The 27,169-nt window shown below is 34.3% G+C and overlaps 1 protein-coding gene and 1 pseudogene across 1 annotated transcript; one reads left to right on the top strand and one right to left on the bottom strand.

Moving 5' to 3' along the window:
* LOC132723900 (1,4-alpha-glucan-branching enzyme-like) overlaps positions 1-27,169 on the bottom strand; it is a 36,073-nt pseudogene that overhangs the window by 2,931 nt on the left and 5,973 nt on the right.
* Positions 6,605-9,019, top strand: LOC132723898 (uncharacterized). Its single transcript, XM_060708707.1, has 2 exons — positions 6,605-7,242; positions 7,445-9,019. The coding sequence occupies exons 1-2, from the start codon at positions 6,902-6,904 to the stop codon at positions 8,823-8,825; spliced, it is 1,722 nt and encodes a 573-aa protein (XP_060564690.1). The 5' UTR covers positions 6,605-6,901; the 3' UTR covers positions 8,826-9,019.

The following is a 27,169-nucleotide window of genomic DNA, read 5'->3' as shown; positions in this document are numbered from 1 at the left end:
ACAGGTTGGGGTCATGATGGTGAACAAGTGTGCAAAGTTTCAAAGCCATATGTCAATGGACTTGGAAAATATTTGAACTATTATAAAAACTTTAACGTAAATTCTAAGTCGAAAAAGGGGCATAATTCTGTCAAAATGCTTGATAGAGTTACCTCCTCCTGTCTACAGGTTGGGGTCATGATGGTGAACAAGTGTGCAAAGTTTCAAAGCCATATGTCAATGGACTTTGAAAATATTTTAACTATTACAAAAACTTTAACATAAATTCTAAGTCGAAAAAGGGGCATAATTCTGTCAAAATGCTTGATAGAGTTACCTCCTCCTGTCTACAGATTGGGGTCATGATGGTGAACAAGTATGCAAAGTTTCAAAGCCATATGTCAATGGACTTGGAAAATATTTGAACTATTACAAAAACTTTAACGTAAATTCTAAGTCGAAAAAGGGGCATAATTCTGTCAAAATGCTTGATAGAGTTACCTCCTCCTGTCTACAGGTTGGGGTCATGATGGTGAACAAGTGTGCAAAGTTTCAAAGCCATATGTCAATGGACTTTGAAAATATTTGAACTATTACAAAAACTTTAACATAAGTGGTTACGCCGACGCCGACGCTCGGGTGACTGCAATAGCTCTACTTATTCTTATCGAATAGTCGAGCTAAAAATGAGAAAAGAAATAATTATAATTGAAATGACATTGACAGAGAACACAAAAATCTTTTGACATTCAACATTTATTTAACGGTAGTAATTGATAGAAATAAGTGTCGGCGAAAACTTGACTGCTTTCTGGCGAGTCCAATCAAACGCACAAGCTGTCATTCACGACCGGAAATGACGCCACGAAAATATGAGAACCCCCGAAAATATGAGAACAAGTCATAAGGGCCCAGAACAGTTTATGGCAAAAAGTCATTGTCACAATAAAATATTACACACATTAAAGGCATAGAACAGTTTCTGATGAAACGTCATTATCAAATATATTTTTATAAAATATATTTTTATAAAATGAAAGTTATTCTTTAAGGTGTGTTTCACTTTATAAAAAAGCCATTGAGAATTAAGCTATCCCATTGAGAATTTAGCTATCAATTTTCTTATCCTATCCTCATCAGGAAGTCAGAGCAACACTCCTGTCACATTTTTGATATTAACTGGTAGATGAAGATTCCAGTCTCCGCTGTGTGCATTATTTCCAACGAAAGCAGGAAAGTGAATAGAACAACACATTTTCTATAAGAAGCCAATACAAATTAATGCCATTACATTATTTAACATCCTTGTAAGATCTGAACCGACAGGTCTATGGAAAAATCATATAGTCAAATCCGTGAACAAAGATCATCCAAGATAGAGGTAAATCGTGGTCTTTATAGTCAAGACAAAGTGGTCTTTATTTGGAGGATACCTGAATTCATTTTATAACTGAAGGGTTATAAAAAGGTGGCCTCTATATGCAGGGTGATCTTTATTCAAGGTTGGTCTTTAACGAATGTTTGCCTGTATATAGGGCCTTGTAAGATACTTCATTTACTAAGCTAGTACATAAACTGCTGTTATCATTAAAAAGAATTAAATGTCTGAAGACACTTTTTTTAGATCTTTAGCCTGCTGGCAGCAACCAATTCTACCCTTGCAACCAGTGCAGACCAAAATCATGATCAGCACTGTCTGCTGTTTATGAGTCGGTACTAATTTTGAAAAAAATCCCTAAAAATGATGAATGATTTTGATCAGACCGAAAGATGGACAAGCTATATTTAAGATATTTTGCGTGGTAGGAGTTTATCTAGGGCCGTCATTGATGGAAAATTTTGTAGTGATATACCCAGAGACAAATATTGACGATATATCAACATATTGACTTTGATAGTAAATATTAAGAAAAACATTTAAATATGTCTTATAAATTGGGAAAATGGTGTTATGCATTCTTGTATTTGACATTACAAATACTACAAACTAAGTTACATGTATATTTTCTGTAATTTTTGTCACTGACATTTGAAAACAGAGTTTAAAGTTCAAGTTAGCCAAGAAAACTGGAAAAAAAGTGACTTCTCTTATAAGGCAAAATAGAGAGGTATATTCACTAACAGAAATAAATAACTAAATAAATTTTTATTAGCTTGTCTCCATTTTTTAAAGTGTGTATTAATATTGTATCAAATGATGAATATCGATGATGTATAGATGTAGTAATATTCAACGATAGCCCTAAGTTTAACATACAGAGAGAGGCAAGTGAGCTGGTATAAATTATCAATATTCAAAGAGTTACTTACCATCATTGAATGGTAACGATTATCCCATGATTCATTATTTGTAAAATATTCTACGTTAGGATCCAGTCGCTTGTGACCGCCATACGTCTCCGAGTCTGTGTCCAGCACCATTTTATATCTGAAGAAAATTAAATTTTGCCTAATATCATAGCTTGAACAAATCTTTAAAAATAACATAGCTTGAAGAAATCTATAAAAATATCATAGGTCGAAGAAATCTATAAAAATATCATAGCTTGAACCAATCTATAAAAATATCATACCTTGAACCAATCTATAAAAATATCATAGCTTGAACAAATCTATAAAAATATCATAGCTTGAACCAATCCATAAAAATATCATAGCTTGAACAAATCTGTAAATCCAGTGTAAAGTTTAGTTTGACAAGACCATATTGCTTGCAATTGTTCTCATCATTTTTTAGCTTAACAAAGCACGACGACTGAGTTAACCAGAATCCTTAAAGAAACATTAAAATTCTCTTTAATTTTTATTTGTGTTGCAATCTTACCGACACTGTAAGGGTCATAGTGCAACTTTCAAGCTTTACTGATGCTGAAAATGCACCTCTTTGAATCATTTTTATTGCACCACATTAAACACATGTTTTTGGTCATAAGTCAGGGGTTGATCCACTTAACCATCTTCTCGGGATAACTAACCAGTAATGACCAATATGAAATATAAATAGTTGATTACTTCTGAAGAAATTGGTAATAACTGCTAAGTTATCCAGGAAATTTGATTTTGTGGATCGATCACTGGAATATGACCAAAAATGTAAGCTAAATCTGCATTAAAAAAAAAAAAACAGAAGAAAACCATCCTCACAGTTAAATGTATAACCACCAATTTTCAACAGGCTGCCTGTTAAGTTTCCTCATGTGAGCAAATCTAACTTCCCTAAATGGACTTGAAAATCACAGCAGAGGCGGGAGAGGGGGTTTGTTTAAATACAGTAGAACCCCACTAATGACACCGCTTGTGGTTGTGAAGAAAAATGGCCTTAACACTAGGGTGTTCTTAATTTAGGATTGTCTAAAAAAAGAAATGATGACGTCAATTGACATCTAGAAAACCAGAAATACCTTCCAGGATAACCCACTCCAATCTTGTAGTCGGTGTAACTTTTGTTCGGATGGAAGTTAAATATAAAGACAAGTTTTTCTACTCTCTCAAACACAATGACCTTGTCTCCTCCATGCTTTCTACTGATGTATTGCTAAAAAAGAAAAATCATAAAAGATGTTGAATTTCTGCTATCAGTTTCTCTACTTGTTATAGGGTCTGTAAGCGAACAGCATGGATCCTGACCAGTCTGTGTGGATGCGCAGGCTGTTCTGGATCCATGCTGGACGCAAACACATTATGCTGGTTTTGTCATGGCGAGGCTCATATGTTGAATTTCTATAATGAATTTGTCAAGCTTTGAATTTAGTAACAGTCTATTAAAAGTTTAAAGTGTATACAGCTATATTTCTGATGCAAATTGAGATAAAAATAGAAGTATATTGCCATGAAAGCGAATGGCGTGTGCTTCAAATCATTGCTTCACGTTTAAAACCCTGCTTAAATTAGCAGCATCATATATGTATTTTGTTTCGGAACATTTTACATAATTGTATAAACTGTTTATGTACACATATCATGTTTGTTAAACAACTGGGACATTCAATGATACGTTTTTTGAAAATCGACCACAAGATTATCAAAACAATACAATTTTACTGTCGATAAATTTTATAAAACTGTTTCATTAGATATAGCTTTATACCCTTTAAAGGGATTTCAATACTAAAGTACAAAGATTGAGCTACCAACAGTACCAAGCCTGGTCAGACTGTAGGTATGTGTAGCCTGGCCTGGTTCTATACTAGTGGCATAGGCTAAATCATATTTGGCATGTCTGGTAACTGTACTAGAGGAGGATGACCTCAGTTGACCCTCCGTGCAAAGGGCTGTCAACTTAGCACAGCCACAAATCAGTGTCCTTACAAAATACATAACGCAGCTGAAAAGTTTCCTTATATGAACAAATTCTATATATCTCATAATTTGCAATAGCTGTAGTAAACTTTTACATAATTTGGACACTGCATTTGTTGTTCTTTGTTGCCATTGAGGTTACATAAAAGTTTAGCAATAAAATCTAAAAATTTGAAATTGCACATAAGTAAATGTTAAAACACTGAAATACAAATGTTTTCAATGGTGACCAAATTCTGCTCTAAAAATTATTTAAAAGAGTTTTACAACAGTGACAGTGGGTATAACATGAGCTGTCAGTAGAACAACATGCTGGACTATTTCAATGCTTGACAGTTAAACAAGAGCCCGGATGTAAACTGCAACAAGAGCCACCGCCGGGTGGGGGGAGCGCTCGACTTTTTACTTTCTCTAAAAGCAAACAAAGAAATGTTTGAACAAAATCTTTCATTTTTATAAAATTAATCGGTCTGTCTTGTCACATTAGTTTTGTCTATACATGTATATTTTGTATATATAAATATACTAATTGATATATAAAGTTATATATATATAAATAGAAACACGCAATTCTATAAATAGAAAATTCTATAAACAGAAACACACAATTCTATAAATAGAAAATTCTACAAATAGATACAGGTGGTGGAGTCACTTGGTGACACGTGGTGGTGTCACATGGTGGTGACACGTCGTGGTGTCACATGGTGGTGTCACGTGGCGGAGTCACGTGGTGTTTTCTCTTGGTGGTGTCACATGGTGGAGTCACATGGTGGAGTCACGTGGTTGAGTCATGTGGTGGAGCCACGTGGTGGTGAAGTCACGTGGTGGAGTCACGTGGTGGTGTCACATGGTGGTGTCACATGGTGGTGCCGCGACTATAGCAATAGTCTTCTAAAAAGGGGTCATATTTCTGTCAAAATCCACGTTATAGCTTTAGAGCCTTAAACAGTGGCCTCTCAAATTACAATAAGTGTGTGAAGTTTCAATCCAGACCCTTCACTTGTTTGCGAGATACAAACTTGCACATAAAACTGAAAGATCCTGTATGATGTAATTAAAGATGTAACAACACTTAAGTGTAATTTTATATATCTATATACAGTTAGCATCGTTCATGCGTCCACCTTTATTAAGCAACTCTTTTATTAAGTGGCATGAAATCCCTCCAAATTATTTTTGCTATAGAAGTTTATTCCATTAAATGACGTTTTTATATCGCGGCCCGAGTGTCCACTAAATGTTGCCCAAAATATACAAAATTAGGTTTTACAGTATCTATTAAACGACCATCACGAATAATTGTCTTTAAAAAAGAATTGCATACTAATTGCAATTGTTTACAAATCAGAAACGAAAGAAACAGTTTTCTGATCGTAATATTAACAGTGACATATTTCGTCAGAGCAATAAAGTATCACACCACCACATTAATTTGCACAGTTTTGTCATGTGCTCAGAGTGACCACCCTTCCAGAAAATCAAATCAAACATGACGTCGGAAAAGGTGAGAAAAGGTGTTAAATTTCAGGCCAATATTGTTAAATTTCAGGCCCAAATACAGTTAATAAGTAAAGTTAAGGACCAAAATGAAAGCTTGGTAAATTTAAAAGAATCCTAGATGTGGGCCTCAATTATCGTTCATATGCTTTCAAACTGTAATTCTCCAAGTTTTGCCTATTTCTATATAGAAATAAATTTACCAAGCTTTCTCACATTCATTAAAAATTTCATAGCAGTTTTTTCAGACCTTTTTTTCATTTTGAATATAACTCAGTTCCAGTAGTAAGCAATGTCAAAGAAATATACTTGTCCAACCTTTTCTGTGTGATCTGCAAATATATTGAATGCTTGAAAATTAGGTACCTATAACTGTGTCCTGTCAAAGTTGGGTACTCTAATTTGTAAAAAAGGTGACTTTTTGTATTGGAAACTGCTAGAAAACCAGTAAATCAGAAAAAATAAAAGTACTTAAATATTTCAACTTGCATAATTTCTAAAATCTGAATTTAAAAAGGTGATTTTGTACTCTTTCCTATATTTGTATAAGTCTTCCTTTGATAATGAGGTTTAATTAGACATATGTCGCATTAAAAATAGCAAAAATTCTGACAAATAAATAATTTTTATATTGTAACAGCTCCTTTTTGAATGTGTTCTAAATACAACAACAAAGAATACATATATACATGTATATGAACACCACTTGCTTTTCAAGTGAAGTATTTTTATCAGTTAGATATTTTCTTCCATGTTATATTGATTTAAATGTTAAGCCAGCCCTATGTAAACACTTTATTATTTATATAGTTTACCTTAAAGTTTAACAATTTAGTAGTGAATATGAACAAACTTTAGATAATGTTTCACAATATAAAGTTGGACTTTGTGCAAGGAGGTATAAGGGCACCTTTGATAAGATAAACCCAAAGTAGGTCAAATCATTTAGACATAATTTTTCCAGGAGTACAATGCAGAAGATTCTTAAGGCTTTCAGTTATCTTAATTATAGAGTACATTAATGTTTAAATTTAAAATAACTGTGAAAGAATTAGAAACAATTTTATCGATTTTAAAATGTAAATAGATAAACTAACAATCGTAGTCGGGGAAAAAAGACAAAATGGCTACAGGTCAACAAATTGATACAGATATTCTTTCGGATGAAATATTTGATGTATTATGTTCAATGTGTAGAAATGAGGGCAAAAACACTGAAGGCGAAAAATACTGTGTAGATTGTCAAGATTATTTCTGTGTTAGTTGTGTCAAAGTTCACAGTAAAGTGCCTTTATGTGTTGGCCACAAGGTATTGGATAAATCTCAAGTTAAGTCAGGAACCAGTAAACCTATGCCGAGGGCACCAGCAGAGAGATGTGACAGACACAGTCATAAACACATAGATATGTACTGTCAGAACCATGATAATGTCGGCTGTTCTACATGTATGGCAGTTGATCACAGGTAAACTATAATATTTAAATAAAGATATTTTTTAAGTAAGTATATGGAATGTTTAGTATATAAGACTAGTACTTTTACATAATATTCTTAGACTGTCTTAAATATTAATACTCTTAGAATATCTAAAATATATAACACTAAATAATATATCATCTCCTCTGTCATCTCATATCCTCATAAACTGTTTGAACTTATTTTTCAGATTATGTAAGGATACATTCTACATACCAGAATTTATCCAAAACAATACTTACCTAGTTGAATCGAGAGAGATTCAAACAAAACTTAAGGAAATAGCCAAGACCCTTGAAAAACAAGCAGATAGATTTAAACAGGATAAACAAAGGCTGTTAAAGAGGAAAGCAGAAATACTGGCTGATATCAGAAAATTCCGTCAAGAAATCAATGACCAACTTGACAAGCTGGAGAAAAGTTCTATTGATGACATAGAAAGTAAAGTCAAATGTCTTGAGGACAAAATTGAAGACAGTTTAAAACAGCTACAAGCAAACAAGTCCAGGATTAGATCAGCTAATGATAAGTTAGCATCTACAAACACAAATCATTCTGAAGTGTTTGTTTATGTGAAGATGGGAGAAGATGCTGCAAATGTTGCCAACAGACATATTGAGCATGCCGAAATAAAAAGTACAGTAGAAGACATAGAGTTTCAACCTGACAGAACAATTCTTACACAGCTAGAACAAAAGAAGACCATAGGCACACTATCAGAGAAACCTACAAAGACTGCTGACAGTTTATTTCAGATTAAAGGAAATCAATCATATAATGTAAAAGTTAAGTCAGATAAAAATAATTGTGATATCATCAGTGCCTGCTGTATGGAAGATGGTACAATAATTCTAGCTGATTACAACAACAGGAAACTTAAACGTTTACACAGTTACAACTATACTGTCACAGAATACTGTGATCTACCTGGAGAGCCATGGCAAGTGTGTATGATCAATAACACACAAGTAGCAGTAACTATTCCATCAAAAAAGGAAGTTCATTTCATTTCTCTAGAAAGAAAAATGAAAACAACAAACAAGATTAACACTGATTTTGAATGTTATGGCCTTGCATACTCAAACAATAATTTATATATCTCAGATGATGACACATCAGTATATATGTATACATTGTCAGGTAGGAAACTTAATCAGTTCAGTAAGGATCAATCAGGACATAAGTTGTTCTCTGACATATACAGTTTAGCTGTCAGTAAGGATGCTACAAGGATTTATGTTGCTGACTGTGATAATGGACTGATAGTACTGGACAACAATGGTCAGGTTATTACATCATTCAATGATGAACAATTAAAGGAGGCTGAATGTTGTTATCTCACTGAAGCAGGTAGTGTGCTGGTATCTGGATTTGACTCCAATAATGTTTTACAGTTTACATGTGATGGTGAGCTGATAGGAGAAGTTATAAAAGCTGATAGTGGAAAAAAGTGGATTCAATCAGTCTGTTGTAATCAACAAACGACTAAGATGTGTATTTGTAATCAACAAACGGCTAAGATGTGTATAAGTAGATCTCCAGATAACAACATTGAAGTGTATGACATCTAATCAGTAAAACAAATGATTAACAAAAGAAAAATAAACATGTTTTAAAATATATTTGCCCTTCTTTCAAAATGTATGCAAAGAGTATAACATGTTTAATTTATTATAGGTGATAATTTCTTTTGGAGTTCCCATTTTTGAATGCATCTGGTATAATTGTTTTTTGTTATACCAGGGCTGTTGAAAATAATTGCTTATTGTCCTCTATTTCGTGATCCACGTGGGACACAATAAAAACCAATACAAACCTGTAAAGGGTAATTCAATATCTACACAGCCGTGTATAAAAGTACATGTTAGATTAAGTGTAAGACATACAATTTGCCATTTAAATACACGCAGTCATTGACCACTGTAGTAAAAATGGTTGGTAGAAGCAACGACAAAAAAGATGAAATACATGCTTACATCAAAGCTAGCTCAAAACTTGGTTGCTCTTTTAAGCAGTTAATGACTGAACTCTCTACTACTTATGGGCCTTCTTGTGTGTCTTATGACACAGTTAGGCGATGGAAAAAGAAATTTGAGTCTGGTTTAGAGTGCATCAAAAATGCACCAAAATCAGGTAGGCCAAAATCTGCATCTCCTAATGAAATCGTTTCCAAAATAAAGGATATCATTGAAGGAGATGCCAGATTTACAGTTTGTGATATTGCATGAAAGGTGGGCATATCACTATCAACTGTTCACTTTATTTTGAAGAAGCATTTGAAAGTCAGAAAGATTTCTGCTAGATGGGTGCCACATCTGTTGACCGATGAACAAAAGATGGTTAAGGTGGCCAAAAAGCTGTTCAAATGTTTCCAAAATATGACAAAAAACAGTTTGCCAATGTTGTCACAGGTAATGAACTTGTTTTTTTCCATTATTTTGAGCCCGTCAGAAAAGTTAACAACAAAATCTGGGCTACTAAACACAACAAATGCCCAATAATTGCCAAATGGTTTTTGACTGCAAAGAAGGTTTTGTATGCAATTTTCTTCTCTGGTGAAGGAGTTGTAATAAAAGTGCCAGTGAAAAAGGGCAAAAGTATCACTGAGAAGTACTACAAAGGCGTAGTACTTAAGAAACTGAAAAAGTATTATAAGAAATGATGCCCTGTCACTGGTTTTAAGCATATCCGTCTTCTACATGACAATGCCCCCGCTCATACCTCCCCTATAATTTTGGCGTTTTGGAAAAAAGAAAAAGTAACTGTTTCGCCTCACCCCCCATATTCTCCAGACCTTGCCCCATGTGATTTCTTTTTGTTTCTGAAATTGCAATCCTTCCTTGCTGGGCGAAAATACAAGTCCCGACAGGCACTTAGATCTGCCATTCATCAGTACCTTATTACTCTGCCCAAATCAGCGTACCGTAACGCCTTCAAGAAGTGGATACATCAGCTAAAACTTTCCATTTCTAGCCACGGGGAGTACTTCGAGGGCATGAAATGAACACTTTTGAGCTAACTTGAAATTTGAAGATAGAAATAAGCAATACATTTCGAACATCCCTCGTATTTCAAAAAAAACTACTAAATTGTTTGAACAATATGAAGAAAAGCAGATCATGAGAGTATTTGGCAAGCATAGTATTGTTTAGTGTTACAAGTTTTATAAATTTAGAAATAAACACACAATGATATTTTTCTATTTATTAGATGACAAAAATAACAAGAGGGCCATGATGACCCTAGATAACTCACCTGACCTATAGAACTCATCCAAACAATTACCTAGACAAGTTTCATGACAGGTGGGTCAAAAATGTGACCACTAGAGTGTTAACAAGGATTATCCATATTTGAGCAGTGTGACCTAGACCCAGGTGACCCATATTAGAACTTGACCTAGAAATCATCAAAACAAACTTTCAGACCAATTTCCAGGATACTTGGATCAAAACAGTAGCCAATAGAGTTTTAACAAGATTTTTCTATTTTTAGCTCCTGTGACCTAGTTTTTCATGTGAGATGACCCATGTTCGAACTCATCCGATTAATTACCTTACAAGCATCCTGACCAAGTTTGATGATAATTGAGTCAAAAATGTGACCACTAGAGTGTTAACAAGGTTTTTCCATATTTGGGCGGTGTGACCTAGTTTTTCATCCGAGATGACCCATGTTCGAACTTGATCTAGAAATCATCAAAACAAACTTTTAGACCAATTTACAGGATATTTGGATCAAAACAGTAGCCACTCAAGTGTTAATACCATCTTTCTATTATTAGCTCCTGTGACCTAGTTTTTCATCTGAGATAACCCATGTTCAAACTCATCGGAGCTATCACCTAGCCAAGCATCCTGATTAAGTTTGATGATGATTGAGGCAAAAATGTGACCGGTAGTGTTAACAAAGTCATTCTATTTTTAGCTCTGGTGACCTAGTTTTTCATCCGAGATGACCCATGTTCAAACTCATCCGAGCTATCACCTAGACAAGTATCCTGACTAAGTTTGATGATGATTGAGGCAAAAATGTGACAGCTAGAGTGTTAACAAGGTTTTTCTATTTTTAGCTCTGGTGACCTAGTTTTTCATTAGAGATGACTCATGTTCAAATTCATACGAGATATCACCTAGACAAGCATCCTGACCAAGAATGATGATGATTGAGGCAAAAATGTGACCGCTACAGTGTTAGCAAGGTTTTTCTATTTTAGCTCCTGTGACCTAGTTTTTCATCTGAGATGACCCATGTTTGAACTCATCAGAGCAACCAACTAGATAAGCATCCTGACAAAGTTTGATGATGATTGAGGCAAAAATGTGACCGCTAGAGTGTTACCGAACAAGTGTGGATGGACGACGGACAACGGACATTCAACGATCCTAAAAGCTCACCCTGAGCTAGCTCAAGTGAGCTTAAAAGGCATAAATGTGATTATGAAACTGTTATACATACATAATATTGTACAGTTTTTGTTTTCATAAAAATATATTATTATATCCATGACTTGTAGTATAAAACGAAACCCTCGAGTCTTGAATTTTCCAGAATTCTATGGAGAGACCACTTTATTAAGAGACCACTTTTTGGCAGTCCCTTGAGTGGTCTCTTAATACTATGTCGACTGTAATTATTCTTCTAAAACAATTTCCAAACATCCAAGAATATGTTAAGCATTTACTCCAAATGTTTATACACATAAGTAATCTTAAAAATACATGCATTCATTTCATATTGAACTAGAAATGTGTCCATAGGACACGGGTGCCCCCACCGCGACACTGTTCTGTCAATCTTTTTACTAAGTCAAGGGAAATAACTCTACAAATACTGGATAAATCCACAAGCCAAACCCCAGGTGCAAATCTAAAATATGCTGAGCAACCTGCCCATAAGGTTTATTGACTATGTCAAATCCTTTTTGAGAAACTTGCGACACAAGTTGAAAATTGCAAAAATTTTCTACGTGAAGGGCAATAACTATAAAAATACTAAATAAATCCAGACGAAAATACCTGGTGCACAACTGCACATGCTGATCAATATTCCTGTAAAAGTTACATGACTCTACGTCAAATACTTTTGAGTTATGTGCGACACATGTTGAAAATTGCCAAATTTTACTAAGTCAAGGGCAATAACTCTAAAAATACTAAAAATATCCAGACGAAAATACCCAGGTGCACAACTACACATGCCGATCAACATTCCTGTTAAGTTTCATGACTCTAGGTCAAATACTTTTTGAGTTATGTGCGACACAAGTTAAAAATTGCAAAATTTTACTAAGTCAAGGGCAATAACTCTAAAAATACTAAAAATATGCACACGAAAATACCCAGGTGCACAACTACACATGCTGATCAACATTCCTGTAAAGTTTCATGACTCTAGGTCAAATACTTTTTGAGTTACATGCGACACAAGTTGAAAATTGCAAAATTTTACTAAGTCAAGGGCAATAACTCTGAAAATACTAAAAATATCCAGACCAAAATACCCAGGTGCACAACTTCACATGCTGATCAACATTCCTGTAAAGTTTCATGACTGTAGGTCAAATACTTTTGGAGTTACATGCGACACACAAGTTGAAAAATTGCAAAATTTTTACTAAGTCAAGGGCAATAACTCTAAAAATACTAAAAATATGCACACGAAAATACCCAGGTGCACAACTACACATGCTGATCAACATTCCTGTAAAGTTTCATGACTGTAGGTCAAATACTTTTGGAGTTACATGCGACACAAGTTGAAAATTGCAAAATTTTACTAAGTCAAGGGCAATAACTCTGAAAATACTAAAAATATCCAGACCAAAATACCCAGGTGCACAACTACACATGCTGATCAACATTCCTGTAAAGTTTCATGACTCTAGGTCAAATACTTTTTGAGTTACGTGCGACACAAAAGTGAACGGACGGACGGAAGGACGGACGGACGGACGGACAAGGGTAAATCTAAATGCCCCCCACTAACGTGGGGGCACAAAAATTTTGCTTAGACTATATCGAATATAAATTTCTAATTACCACCCTTTATTTACATGAAATGTAAAATCAGAAATATCTTTATATATAATTCTTTTTGGATCTTACAATATTATTAAATCTTCTTTTGAGCTTCATATTTATCATATAAAACCATAAAAAATTGAGTTAGCCGAGACCAACGCCCACCTGGCTGTGAGTACAACATCTCTCCATGTACTAGGAATAGTCAAGCAAGAAATCTCATATTACCTGTGAACCTTGGGCCAGCCAGCCGAACGCGGCCTCAAGATGTTGCATATCCCGATCAAACGCGTAGAGGTATTTGTACTTTAACATTTTATCATCTACGAGATTCCACTGCCGTCTGCAGTAATGAAAGCTCTCCTGGTTCCCGATTCTTGGAAAATCTAACCATTCAGGGTGCCCGAACTCATTTCCTGCCGACAAAATGTTTAAAATATTTATTTTGTAATATTTTTTAACCGACCCAATTAAGCACTACCTAGTGCTTACTATTATAAGCAATAGTATAATTGTCATATAATTAAAACTATTAATATCTTATGGGGAATTTCCTGTTATACATGTGAAGAAAAAAAACACTGGTGCTCCTTTTTAAATTATTTAACTACTATAGGGTCAAGGGCAGGCATCCTGTTAAGAACAGGAAATTGCTACACTTTCCATAATACATAGTCACTAGTAGACCTGGTTTACCCAAAAGAACACATGGATTTGTTTGTGATACTTTCTTTGAGCATGTAACCACAGAAAGGTCGATTTAAAAAGAAAAGAATTAACAAGAGGGCCATGATGGCCCTGAGGTCGCTCACCTGTATATAGGCCCCCCACCCCCGGGCCAATTTTTACCCAAGGGCTTTTATTTGTTTATTTGAACAGACTTGGTAGACACCCATAAGAAGATGTTTCATGCTAAACATCTAAGTTCTAGCTCATTGGCATTTTTAAAAAGAAGATTTTTAAAGTTTTTACTATACACATATAGTTAAAAACAATGTCACCCCTGGGGCAGGGCCAGTTTTGACCCCCGGGCGTTTATTTTAACAAACTTTGTAGATATTTACTTAAAGATGTTTCATGCTTAATATCTAAACTCTAGCTATTTGGGTTTTTCCAAAGAAGATTTTTAAGTTTTTGCTATACACATATAAGGAAAATCAATGACCCCCCCCCTCCGGGCGGGGCCAGTTTTGACCCCAGGGCTTTTATTTGAACATACTTGGTAGACACCCATTAGAACATGTTTCATGCTAAATATCTTAGCTCTAGCTCTTTGAGTTCTTTAAAGAAGATTTTTAAGTTTTTACTATATGCATATAGGGAAAATCAATGACCCCCTGGGGCGGGGCCAATTTTGACCCCAGAGCTTTTATTTGAACAAACTTGGTAGACACTCATTAGAAGATGTTTCATGCTAAATATCTTAGCTCTAGCTCTTTGGGTTCTTTAAAAGAAGATTTTTTAAGTTTTTACTATATGCATATAGGGAAAATCTATGACCCCCTGGGCAGGGTCAATTTTGACCCCAGGGCTTTTATTTGAACAAACTTGGTAGACATTCACTAGAAGATGTTTCATGCCAAATATCTAAGCTCTAGCTCTTATGGTTCTTTAAAAGAAGATTTTTTAAGTTTTACCATATGCATATAGGGAAAATCAATGACCCCGGGGCGGAGCCAATTTTGACCCCAGGGCTTTAATTTGAACAAACTTGGTAGACACTCACTAGAAGATGTTTCATGCTTAATATCTTAGCTCTAGCTCTTTGGGTTCTTTAAAAGAAAATTTTTTAAGTTTTTACTTTATGCATATAGGGAAAATCTATGACCCCCTGGGGCGGGGTCATTTTGACCCCAGGGCTTTTATTTGAACAAACTTGGTAGACATTCATTAGAAGATGTTTCATGCCAAATATCTAAGCTCTAGCTCTTATGGTTCTTTAAAAGAAGATTTTTTTAAGTTTTTTACTATATGCATATAGGAAAATCAATGACCCCCGGGGCGGCCAATTTTGAACCCCAGGGCTTTATTTGAACATACTTGGTAGACACTCACTAGAAGATGTTTCATGCTTAATATCTTAGCTCTAGCTCTTTGGTTCTTTAAAAGAAGATTTTTTAAGTTTTTACTATATGCATATAGGGAAAATCAATGACCCCCTGGTCGGGGCCAATTTTGACCCCAGGGCTTTTATTTGAACAAACTTGGTAGACATTCACTAGAAGATGTTTCATGCCAAATATCTAAGCTCTAGCTCTTACGGTTCTTTAAAAGAAGATTTTTTTAAGTTTTACTATATGCATTATAGGGAAAATCAATGACCCCCAGGGGCGGGCCAATTTTGACCCCAGGGCTTTATTTTTGAACAAACTTGTTAGACACTCACTAGAAGATGTTTCATGCCAAATATCTAAGCTCTAGCTCTTATGGTTTTTTAAAGAAGATATTTAAAGTTTTTTTCTTTGGTTGCCATGGCAACCAGAGTTCTGCATGGAATTAAATTCTTTGAACAATTTTTAAAGGTGACCACCAAAGGAACATTCCTGTGAAGTTTGGATGAAATTGGCTCAGTGGTTTATGAGGAGATGTCATTTAAAGCAAAAGTTTACGGACGGCGACGGACGACGGACGCCGGACGGACGGACGCCGGACGAAAAGCGATCACAAAAAGCTCACCCTGTCACTTTGTGACAGGTGCAGCTAAAAAGACTGTAATTTTCTGGTCATACCTATGAAATTAAAGTAACCTTCTCCGCCGAGACCCATTGTGTGATCAACCTTATCATTTTTTGTAAAAAGCGATCCCTCTAATCTACGACTAAACTAGGGGGAAGGATAACTCTGACCATATGCGTGTACATCTCTTTTGTCCATCACCAGAAAGCCAAGGTTTCTTGTCGCCGACTAGCCGCCTGGTCGTGACTTTCAGCATAGGCGATACATTTTTCTGGTGTACCGTCGGTTTGTCAGAATATGGCGATTTTTCAAGATCCCAGTCGTCATCCACTTTCCTTTCAAATTCTAAAATAGATAACAAAATTTGCATAAAGATACAGTGTCCAGTCACCATGTAGACATTAAATTTCTAATAATAGATAACAAAAGTTTAGCATACACCATATATTATGTAATAAAGTTTTATAACTACATGTAATTATTTATTAATAAACTTGTAAACACAACGAAAGAAATATCAAATAAATTTTATTTTAGAAAAAAATACAACTATTAGATTATCAAGTGATTTAAGAAAAAAATACTGCCATAGAGTTCCCAGAAGGGTGAAAAGGGGCCCTAATAAAATAATACCCCAAGGGCCATTTTCATTTTGCCGCAAATTATCCCCTTCCGCCCCTACCGCCTTTATTATCTCCGTGTATTGTTTTCTAAAAAATAAAATCAAACCCTCGGGGAAATTTTTGTTTCTTCAAGAGGAAATTTTACACCTTTTGCTCATAGGGGTTGGTTCCAGGCCCGGCTTCAAGAGTGATTTAACCTTATGTTCCAAAATAATTTCAAATAAAATAACTTTTTCATAAACGTACAAGAAAGGGTTTAAAAATAACTCATTTTTTGGAAATCCCGTTTTTTAAATTTACATGAACAAAAGAAGTTTTTTTAAAAAGAGGTTTTTTGTAATTTGAATGAAAAAAATTCTGAGGGGCCCTTTAAACATTATTTTTTTTAAAAGGGGCTAACAGATTGGTAAATAACTGAGGGTTTAAAAGTGTTTCTGACTAAAACCACTTGCCCCTCACCACTGTGGGTTTGAATCATGCCAGGGTGAACTTTGCAGGCTTTCTACTGCCTCTACCAAAAAAACTAGGGAAAAAGTAGGGCATTTTTTTACCAAAAAGTAGGGCAAAGTAGGGATTTCTGATGTTAAAACTAGGGACAAAGTATGAATTTCTTACCGTTTTAGTTAAGAATTAGCAAAACATACCATCACCAAGACCACACCAGGCTGTGTGTATCTTCAGTTCAGTCCATGCTTTGAAAGACATGCACCCTCATAGCAGATATTTTGCTGAATGTTTTGCCAAGGCACCTATGAGCAGAGCTTGCATCAGTACTAAGGCTGTAAGTACTTAAGTACCAGTTCCAGTACTGCCAAGTTTTTGCAGTACCCCATTTTCCAGTACTAGTACTTGATTTTAGCTTGGTACTCACCAAGAGTCTAGTACCAGTACTTTTTTGGGGAAGTAATTAAGTACAACTAATACTTTTATCATATTATCAAAGTTTGAATAATAATACACCAGTGTCATTCAAAATAATGCAAACTTATTCCACAAAGAAATAAAAATTCATTTACTTTTAAAGTTGACATTGCGATTTTTACAACTTAAATGAACGAACATACTATATTACAAACAATAATCATCATATTATTCATGTCATATGTTATTGTTTTGTAACCGCACGTCCAACTGTAATACAATGCAATAATCTTACATGTTAAAACCCACCAGTTTTTTTTTGTTTGCCTTTTACACCTTCACACCTCTGTCAATTTATCCAAAGTAAATAACTTTTTTATGGTGCTAACAATATCACTTGAAATATGATTATTTAGAATGAAGTAATTTATTAGTGTTTATTTTGCTCTCTTTTATTTACTAGTAAATACAAAGTAATAAGATTGCAATAAGGATATTTTACCAGTAAAGAGTTATTGACTCTGTTTATCTCATTTAATTTTACTTTAAGTCTTTGGTGCTTTTTTTTATGATGAATACCATGTTAACATTTGAAGGAATATTGCAGGCAAATTATTTATAGATTTGATAACTTCACAAAATAAAGTAATACGTGGAATTTACAGCTTTACTTTATGAGTAAAAATAATGACATTTTTATCAAAACCAAAATACTGCCTAGTATGCAGTAGCAGTACCACTTTTTTAAGACAGTAATGCAGTACCAGTACCTTGAGTAGTAGCAAAATTTTGTAAAAGAGTAATTCAGTATCAGTACCAGTATTGCAAAATTGCTTCCATTATATACTGCAGTACCAGTAATGCAGCTCTGACCCATGAGTCTTTCAAGGTGTGACATCACAAGGAGACACTAACACACCCTAACTATTAAATCAATTGCAACTGAAATACAACTGAAATACCATTTTAAATATCTTCTTTTTTCATTTCATTTCAAAATGAAAAAGTAGGATAATAGGGCTATTTCAGAAAAAGTAGGGCAAAGTAGGGATCAAAAGAAAAAAGTAGGGAAAAGTAGGGACCAGTAGAAAGCCTGACTTTGGGTTCTTTCTTGTGGAGGAAGCTATCCAAGTAGCTTCAGAAACCAGGACGGTCATGATCAGGTGCCTGTTTGTGCCCTGAAATAATTCACAGTGGGGCATATGAGGTCATCCTCTACCAGTAAAGCTGGAAAGTCGCCATATGTCCTCTTTTGTGCTGTTGCGACATATAAAACCCAACAAATAAAAAAAAAGACGATATATTTGTAGTATTCATTAATCATCACATCCATTACTTATCACTCATTCCCTTTTTGATCTTTAAACAAAAATACAGAATTCCATATTGTCTTTTACAGACACACAAAATATGCAAAGGTTTGTAGCAAAAATAGAAAATTCTACAGAAATATGCAGTTTATATTAGAACAGAACAAGATAAAAAAACGCACCTTTATCCACATGTCTGGTATAGACATGGCTAGACGATAATCAAAACCTTGACCTCCTTCGCCAAATACGACACTTGCCGGCATACCGAACATCTGTACATACAAAAAATTCATAGTGTTAAATCCCTTATTTTTTAAAAATATTTTTTTTTCCTTTTTTATTTATTTTTAAAAATTTTTTTTGTTTTTTAAACCCTTACATTTTGTGAAAAAATGGTTTTTTCATGAAAAGTTCAAATTGTAAAAAACTGAAAAAACTGTGTCAAGGTTGCAAAAAAGACAGTTTAAAAAGATTAGAAATATAAAAATTTTAACAAAAGTTTTTAAAATTATAGGGTTTTTCAAACTAAAACCTGTTTAAAAAAATTTTTTGCTTTTTGTTTTCATAGTTTTTATAATTTGCACTTTTAATTTACAAAACTTCTGTTTTGATTAGGATGTACGTATTGAAAAGATAGCATCAAGGGAAAAAATATAAACTAAAATACAAACAAAATGTCATATTTTATCATAAATAAACAAAAGTAATGTTGAAAACTCGATTTAAAATTTCTACGTCTGTTGGTCTTAAACACTGACCTTGGTTTCCAGTTATTTAATTTTCTAACCGTTTTTTGGCTTAAAACCTACCGAAGCTGTTTTAACGGATAAATGTGACACTTCTAGTTAAATGTTAAAGCATGCATTTCATCTTGCACCAAGAGCAGTAAAATGACCCTTACTAGTACCGGTACTAAAATTAGTAAGTCAATTTTGACAATGCAAGAAATATAAAATTTTACAATAAACTCAGGTCTTACCTCAGCAATGGTTATCATAAAGTCCGGGTAGAATGTATGTAACATATGATTGGACATTGTTAGGTAAGTGAGAGATTCTGTGTCAGTGTTTAAACCAAAATACTCGTTATAATCGCCACTAAATCCATGACCTGAAAAAAATATAAATATATATATAAACTTCATATCAACAATAATTGATAATACCTTTCATGCATGCACTTTGATAAATACATTGTATTGTGGGAATATTTTAAAACAACTTTACAGTAACCTGTTCATAATCGTTTTATTCTTTCTTTACTGGAAAACTAACCAGTACCAGAGTAATTACTAATCCCAAATGATTTCTGAATTAGCTTGAGAGACAAACAACCATTAGACTAGATGTCTGCGATCAAATTTCACAGAGAAATTACGTCTTGTCCAATGACTGCCCTGGATTACTAACCTGATGCTCTCCCTTATTTGAACTTAACAGGCAAACATCCATTCCTGGCAATATTCAATGGTGTGAAAAGCATGTGATATAATGACAATGGATCAAAACTATATGGCCGCAAGAAAAACTAATATGAGCCGCATCACGACAAAACCAACATAATGGGTTTGCGAGCAGCATGGATCCAGACCAGCCTGCGCATCCGTGCAGTCTGATCAGGATCCATGCTGTTTGCTATGAGTTTCTCTAATTGTTAAAGGGTTGGTAAGCTAACATCATGGATCCTGATCAGACTGCGTGAATGCGCAGCCTGGTCTGGATCCATGCTGGTTGCAAACCCATTATGTTGGTTGTGTCATGGCACGGCTCATATCATCATTAAGAACAATGATATGACAAGAAATAACCACCTACCTATTCCATGACTATGGTAGAGCATTGATGTAACCCCATCAAATCTAAACCCATCAAAATGGTACTCCTCAACCCACCATCGTAAATTAGACAGAAGAAATCTTAATACTTCCCATCTGAAACAAGTCATATTTACAAATTTACATAACATTAATATGCATAACCTTTACTCTGTTGGAAACAAAAAATGATAAACCTTTGTCACATGTATAGAGTATGTCTGTCATTGGCCAAAATCACTGTCTCAATTTCATATTGGGCCGCCCTCCAACATAGAAAACACTTTTTATTGTATGTGATAAAACCTGAATAACCATATCAAATTCCAAAATGGATTACCTCAGAAATTTTTTAATGATAAACTTGTAGATCCAGGCCACCCTGTACATTTGTGTGAGAATTTAGACATTATTATCCAGTACAAGTTTATGTTGCATAAAAACAATTAAAGTTTTGTTCAGATGTTAGGAAATAGTCCTACTTTTCTTTTTCCTTTGAAAAAATTTAAAGATTTTATAGCCTTAATACTGTATTTACTTTCTAAGAGCCTATCTATTTTGACAATCTATTTAATTTTATTCTATCTATAGATAATTGAAGACCATATTGAGAATAATACTCTATACTCTTACATTTAGGAAAAAAAAAAAAGTTTTGGTTTTCAACTCTTTTATCTGTCCACCTTTGACAGGTTTTTTTTTGCATTTCTGCTTTTTTCATTTTTTTTCTTTAAAAATATAAATATAAAGTCATATAGAATCTATATATAGAATATACCTGCCAACCCCTTTTTTCTAAAGACTGAGTTCAAAACCGGAAACAGAGATAAAATATAATAATATTTGGCCTTATCATAAAAAGATATCTTACTCTGTATAATTAAAAAGTCTCGAGTCCCACAGATCATGAAAGCCTCTACCGCCGCCATGGAAATAACATGCATCTGTTCCATCAAATTGGTTTAGACCGTCAACTACGTTCTTTGAAGCGTGACTGTGAACTACGTCTAATAATACTGTGATGCCCATACCGTGGGCCGTGTCAATCAACTCCTTCAACTCATCCGGGGTACCATAACGACTGTAATAGTTCAAAATTGCGGATAAATACAAAGTGAATTCATTGTCGGAAATAGTATTCATATTTTGTATCAAGTAAACTTATGCTTATAGAAAACTAAGCAATAGTATATTGTTCCCAAGATATAAATAAATTTCAGAACACTGATCTGTACACCCAAGTTTAACAGTACATGTGCCCACACTTTAAAATGTACATAAAAGCCTTAAAAAAATTAAACATTTCATTTCAAAAATCAAATTTTTATTTGGTTTGGTTGGTTTAAACGCCGGTCTAACACATTGCGCGTGCAGTGATTTTCCTGCGTATAAAACTGACATATTGAGCTAAAAGGGCGAACACAGTCACACAACTTAAACTGTACCTAACCCTTAAAACTTTTAACACTTTGTACTTGTACACAATACTGTACAAAAAAAAGGGGTTGTAAACTTTTAACACTTTTTGTATTAAAAATCAAATTGTCATTTATATAAAAGATAAATATATAATATAATTATTATACCTAGATGCAGCAAAGAAACTTGTAATTTGGTAACCAAAGCTAGCATAGTAGGCATGTTCCATCACAGCCATCAGTTGTATACAGTTATACCCTGTGTCAAAACAACATCAACAACAACAATTATATAATGTGTATTCAAACATCCACATATAATAAATCATGATCCATTAATATCGCCATTATTTCCCTTTAAACTCTAAGTCACCCTAACAGTGTTAAGGTAGTAGGCTGCTCAATTTCTAGAATTGACTGGTGGTAGAAGACCTACTATGCCTGTCAATTCAGTATTTCAGAGACAAGTAATTGCACAACCAAGCACGTGAGTAAAAACCACAGCAGTTTTCAGTGATCTAATGAATAATTTCCTCACATGAAAGAAAAAAGCTGATATTTTGAGAAGGACTTAACTTTTTAAACCAGAATCACTCCACTGCTTATAGTAAAAAATGTAAAGTTTAAATTTAAGCAACCGACATTCTACATGCATAGAATTTTTTTGGTTTATTTTACAGCCCATATTCGGTCATATTTCGGGCCATCCCAATTGGAAATAATATATCATTTTCCCAATCCACACGAAAAAAATCCCAATTGAAAATTACCAAATAAAAATATTGAATAACAAATTCTAAAATCTTTGAAAATAAGGGCTTCTTCACTTTTATTTTGCTTAAATGTTTGTAGATGCCATCCTAGACAGTGACTCTTTGCATTCATTAAATTTTAATCACTGCAAAATTTAAGTCATGCATTTTTTCCTAATTTTTAACAAAACAAAACTGAAATTCCCAATGCCATGGGTATTGGTCATGTTCCAAAAATCCTTGGAAAAAACTCTGACCTGATGAAAATGGACAAAATTTCAAAATCAAAATGGGAACGGCTGACTTGGTTTGAAACATGTGGCTTAAATCTGCCACTACCCTAATATAAAACTTCTTACGTAAAATCAAATTAATCTTACCTAAGTATGCTATTTTTGGTAGGACGTCTCGAGTGAACTCTGGGTATGTGGCAACCTTGCCTTGCCATGACGCTATCCCTACGTGACATTCATATATTCTTAAACTAGTTGGCTTCTTAGGATGTGGGTTCTTAAACTGGTATCTCTGTAATTAGATCACACTGTTTACTAAATAAATCATTTTTATACATGTTACTACCTTAATCACAGCAATATGATCTCATTGGGTTTTAAGTCCAACTGACATGGAAAAGGTCATGAGGTGAATTTCCCGCTTAATTGATGGAGAAACACTTAATAACTTGTGACTTTTGGTCTATTATTTCAGGCAAAAGCAAATGCCTGAATAAAACCACAATCCTTCTGTAAGCTAGCTGGATAGCTTCCTCCAATAAAAGAATCCAAAGTCCCTTGAAGGACAGTGAGGGGACAGTGGTTTAATTTCAGCCAACTTGACTACTAAATGAAAAGATATCTGAATTTGGTGACAAAATCACATTACAGCTTAACTAAACTCATTATCAAATATATTTCAATCAAGCACAGTTATCCTAAAAGTAATAGCAAATAAATGCATTTTATAGTCTTAATTTTAATGCAAGCAACTGATAATTTCAAAGCTTTTACAGCTTTAATTCTTGGTAGTAAGTTTCTTAAGTCCAACTATCAATCTACAATGTACATGGAGAGTGTTTGACTCCTCATATGGCACCTCATATTACAGTGCAATTGAATTATGCAATCCTTTCAGATTCAAACTTACGATGTAGGTGAAGTGAAGCAATGTAGAGGAAAATAGCAGTCTCTGACATTGTTAAGATCATGTAGACAATTTTTTGCATTACAGGTAAAGGAAGACCTTGGCACACAAACACTCATTACTCAATACTAAAGCATGCACAAAAGAAGAACTCTCTCATGCAAAGTCTGATAATCATTGACAAGTGTTTTTCAGAGTTAATCCTGGTCGAAAATTTCCTTTAGCCAAGTGTGTGATTTTCCAAATTCATTTGAAATTTCCTCTACAAAGCATAACATGTGCAAGAATATTATTTGTAGCTAAACTTAAATTTTTTTAGTAATTGGCTAAAATGATCTGTATGGCCAGAGACATAGATAACAGAGATAAGCAGCTCCTATATACTCCATTGAAATATCACTCATGCCTATCAAAAAGCATTTTGTAGCAAATGAAAATTGATGTATCATTTATTTAAATGGGAACTGTAATTTTTTTTACCTGCAGCCATAGACAAATGCATAAGCTTTCAGAAAATGTATTATTTTCCTAAGTTTGATGTCTGGTTAATAAGTTTTACTTGCTACAAGTTTTAAGTTTAGCAGGAACGCGTGATATTTTAACTGGTTAGGAAGTTGCCTATCTCTGTTATCTATGTCTCTGATATGGCAGAGTGAGCTTTGCATTTCAAATAAGCCACTATTTAAGCCTGTCATAATAAAACATCTTTAAAATATACTGCTGTAAAGGTACATTGTAAATGCCACAAACCTCCTTAGGATCCCAGAATATCTGGTCATAGACTGGTACTTTTTCTTCCCGTGTTACAAATTTTGCCCAGGGTGACAGTCTGTCCTCCAGTTTACCCGATTTGGTATGTATCACTAACTGAAAAAGGAAAGAAAAAAAAGGAAATAAAAACATCAACTTGAATAATAATTTTGTTCCTATAGCTATGGCCCTTTAGAGATAGAATTTAAAAAAAAAAAATTATTATAATTTAAGAAAAGTTGCAGTTGAGTATCTTGGAATAGTTTAAAAAGCAGTTTTTCTTTAATATTTAAGACTTTAACACAACAGAGCCCTTGCTGTCAACATTACAAACAAGATTGCATTTTGAGAAAAATGCTATGCCACCGCATTAATACAACACTAAACATGTAGTAGTTTAGGATCAGATTTTTTTTTGTTTCTATACAATTGAAGATGGCTAAGAGCCAGGGCTATAATTTGTACAATCTTGCTAGAGGTTCACTACACAATGTTTCATGCAAAATATCTTAACTCTTGCCTTTGTAAATTTAGAGAAGATGATTTTTTAAATTTATACAATATACATATAAGGAAAACCTATGGCCCCTAGGGCGGGGCTAATTTTGACACTAGAGGCAAAATTTGAACAACTTTGATAGAGTACCTATAAATATTTAACAAATATTAAAGCTCTAAGCCTTGTACCTTCAGACAATAAGTTTTTTAAATTTTTTACTATATGTATATATTGAAAATCAATGACCCCCGTGGCGGGGGCAATTTTGACCCAAGGCAAAATTTGAACAATCTTGCTAGAGGTTCACTTCACAATGTTTCATGCAAAATATCTAACCTCTAGCATTTGTCAATTGCCAGACGAATTTTTTTTTTAAGTTTTTACTATAAGTTTTTACTATATACATATTAGTAAAAACCAATGACCCCCGGGGCGGGCCGATTTTGACCCCTGGGCTATTATTTGAACAATCTGGGTAGAGGTCTACCAGACAATACCTTATGCAAAATATCTAAGCTCTAGGCCTTTGAGGTTTTTCAAGAAGGTATTTTAAGTTTTTACTATATGTACATATAGTTAAAATCAATGACCCCCGGGGCGGGGCCAATTTTGACCCTAGGGCTATAATTTGAACAATCTTGGTAGAGGTCTACCAGACAATGCCTTATGCAAAATATCTAAGCTCTAGGCCTTTTGGGTCTTTACAAGAAGATTTTACCTTTATCTTAGACCCATGGGGAATTGGGCAGCTACCATCTTCTTTAGGTGGTATCTTCAACTCCCATTTACCAAAATCACCTTTTGTAAACTTGTATTGCATCTGATTCCAACCATCTAGAATAAAAAAAAAAAAACGATATAGATATCACATTATTATTTGAATGCGCGTGGTGTGACAATGGGCTGCACTGAATTTTACATCACACTAACATAGTATAAGTTGTTTGGTGACTTTCTAGCTTTACTGGTTGAGGAAATCGGAAAACCTCTGGTGCCCTTTCGTACATTATTTCAGGCACGAACCGGCACCTGAATAAGCTGGATAGCTTCTCACATAAAAGAATCCAAAGTCCCCATTGGGCTTCGAATAACGCACAATCAAAGTTATGTTTTAAATACACATTTATTCTATAAAATCATATGTGCTTCTTTCACTTTAAGGTGAATTGTGACAGGGCCCTTGGAGAGTTACACAAGGAAAAATATAAATATTAGGAAACAGATAAATAGTCCATTTTATATTATGATTATAGTAATAGATTTCCTAAGTAAAAACCACTAATGTCCTGTAAGTTAGCTACATTGTAAACGGTTTCCTCACATGGAAATATTAAAAGCATATGGCAACAAGAGCACCGCTAGGCGGAGCATTATATGCCCGAAAGTACTTTAGCTGTAGGTTGATTAATGCTCGAGTTATTGAGCGAAAACTGTTTCCAGTTTAAAGGTGATAGTAACCTTGATCTTTGACCTTGTGACCCCAAAATCAATAGGGGTCTTCTACCAATATGGACAATCATCCTATGAAGTTTGAATACTGTGGGCCAAATAGCACTTAAGTAATGCTCCGGAAACCATTTTCAGTATTAAGCTAATAGTGACCTTGACCTTTGACCCTGTGACCCCAAAATCAATAGGGGTCTTCTATCAAATATGGGCAATCATCCTATGAAGTTTGAATACTGTGGGCCAAATGGAACTTAAGTTCTGCTGCAGAAACCATTTTCAGTTTTACGGTAAAAGTGACCTTGAACTTTGACTGTGTGACCCAAAAATCAATATGGGTCTTCTACCCAATATGGACAATCATCCTATGAAGTTTGAATACTGTGGACCAAATGGAACTTTAGTTATGCTGCAGAAACCATTTTCAGTATTAAGCTAATAGTGACCTTTGACTTTGTGACCCCAAAATCAATAGGGGTCTTCTACCCAATATGGACAATCATCCTATGAAGTTTGAAAACTGTGGGCCAAATGGAACTGAAGTTATGCTGCGGGTAATAGTGACCTTGACCTTTGACCCTGTGACCCCAAAATCAATAGG

The sequence above is a fragment of the Ruditapes philippinarum genome, unplaced genomic scaffold, assembly GCF_026571515.1.
Source record: "Ruditapes philippinarum isolate M1 unplaced genomic scaffold, ASM2657151v2 ctg5268_1_1_1_1, whole genome shotgun sequence".
Taxonomy (NCBI): Eukaryota; Metazoa; Mollusca; class Bivalvia; order Venerida; family Veneridae; genus Ruditapes; species Ruditapes philippinarum.
The sequence above is the reverse complement of the archived record's forward strand: the minus strand, read 5'-3'. Positions and strand labels throughout refer to the sequence as shown.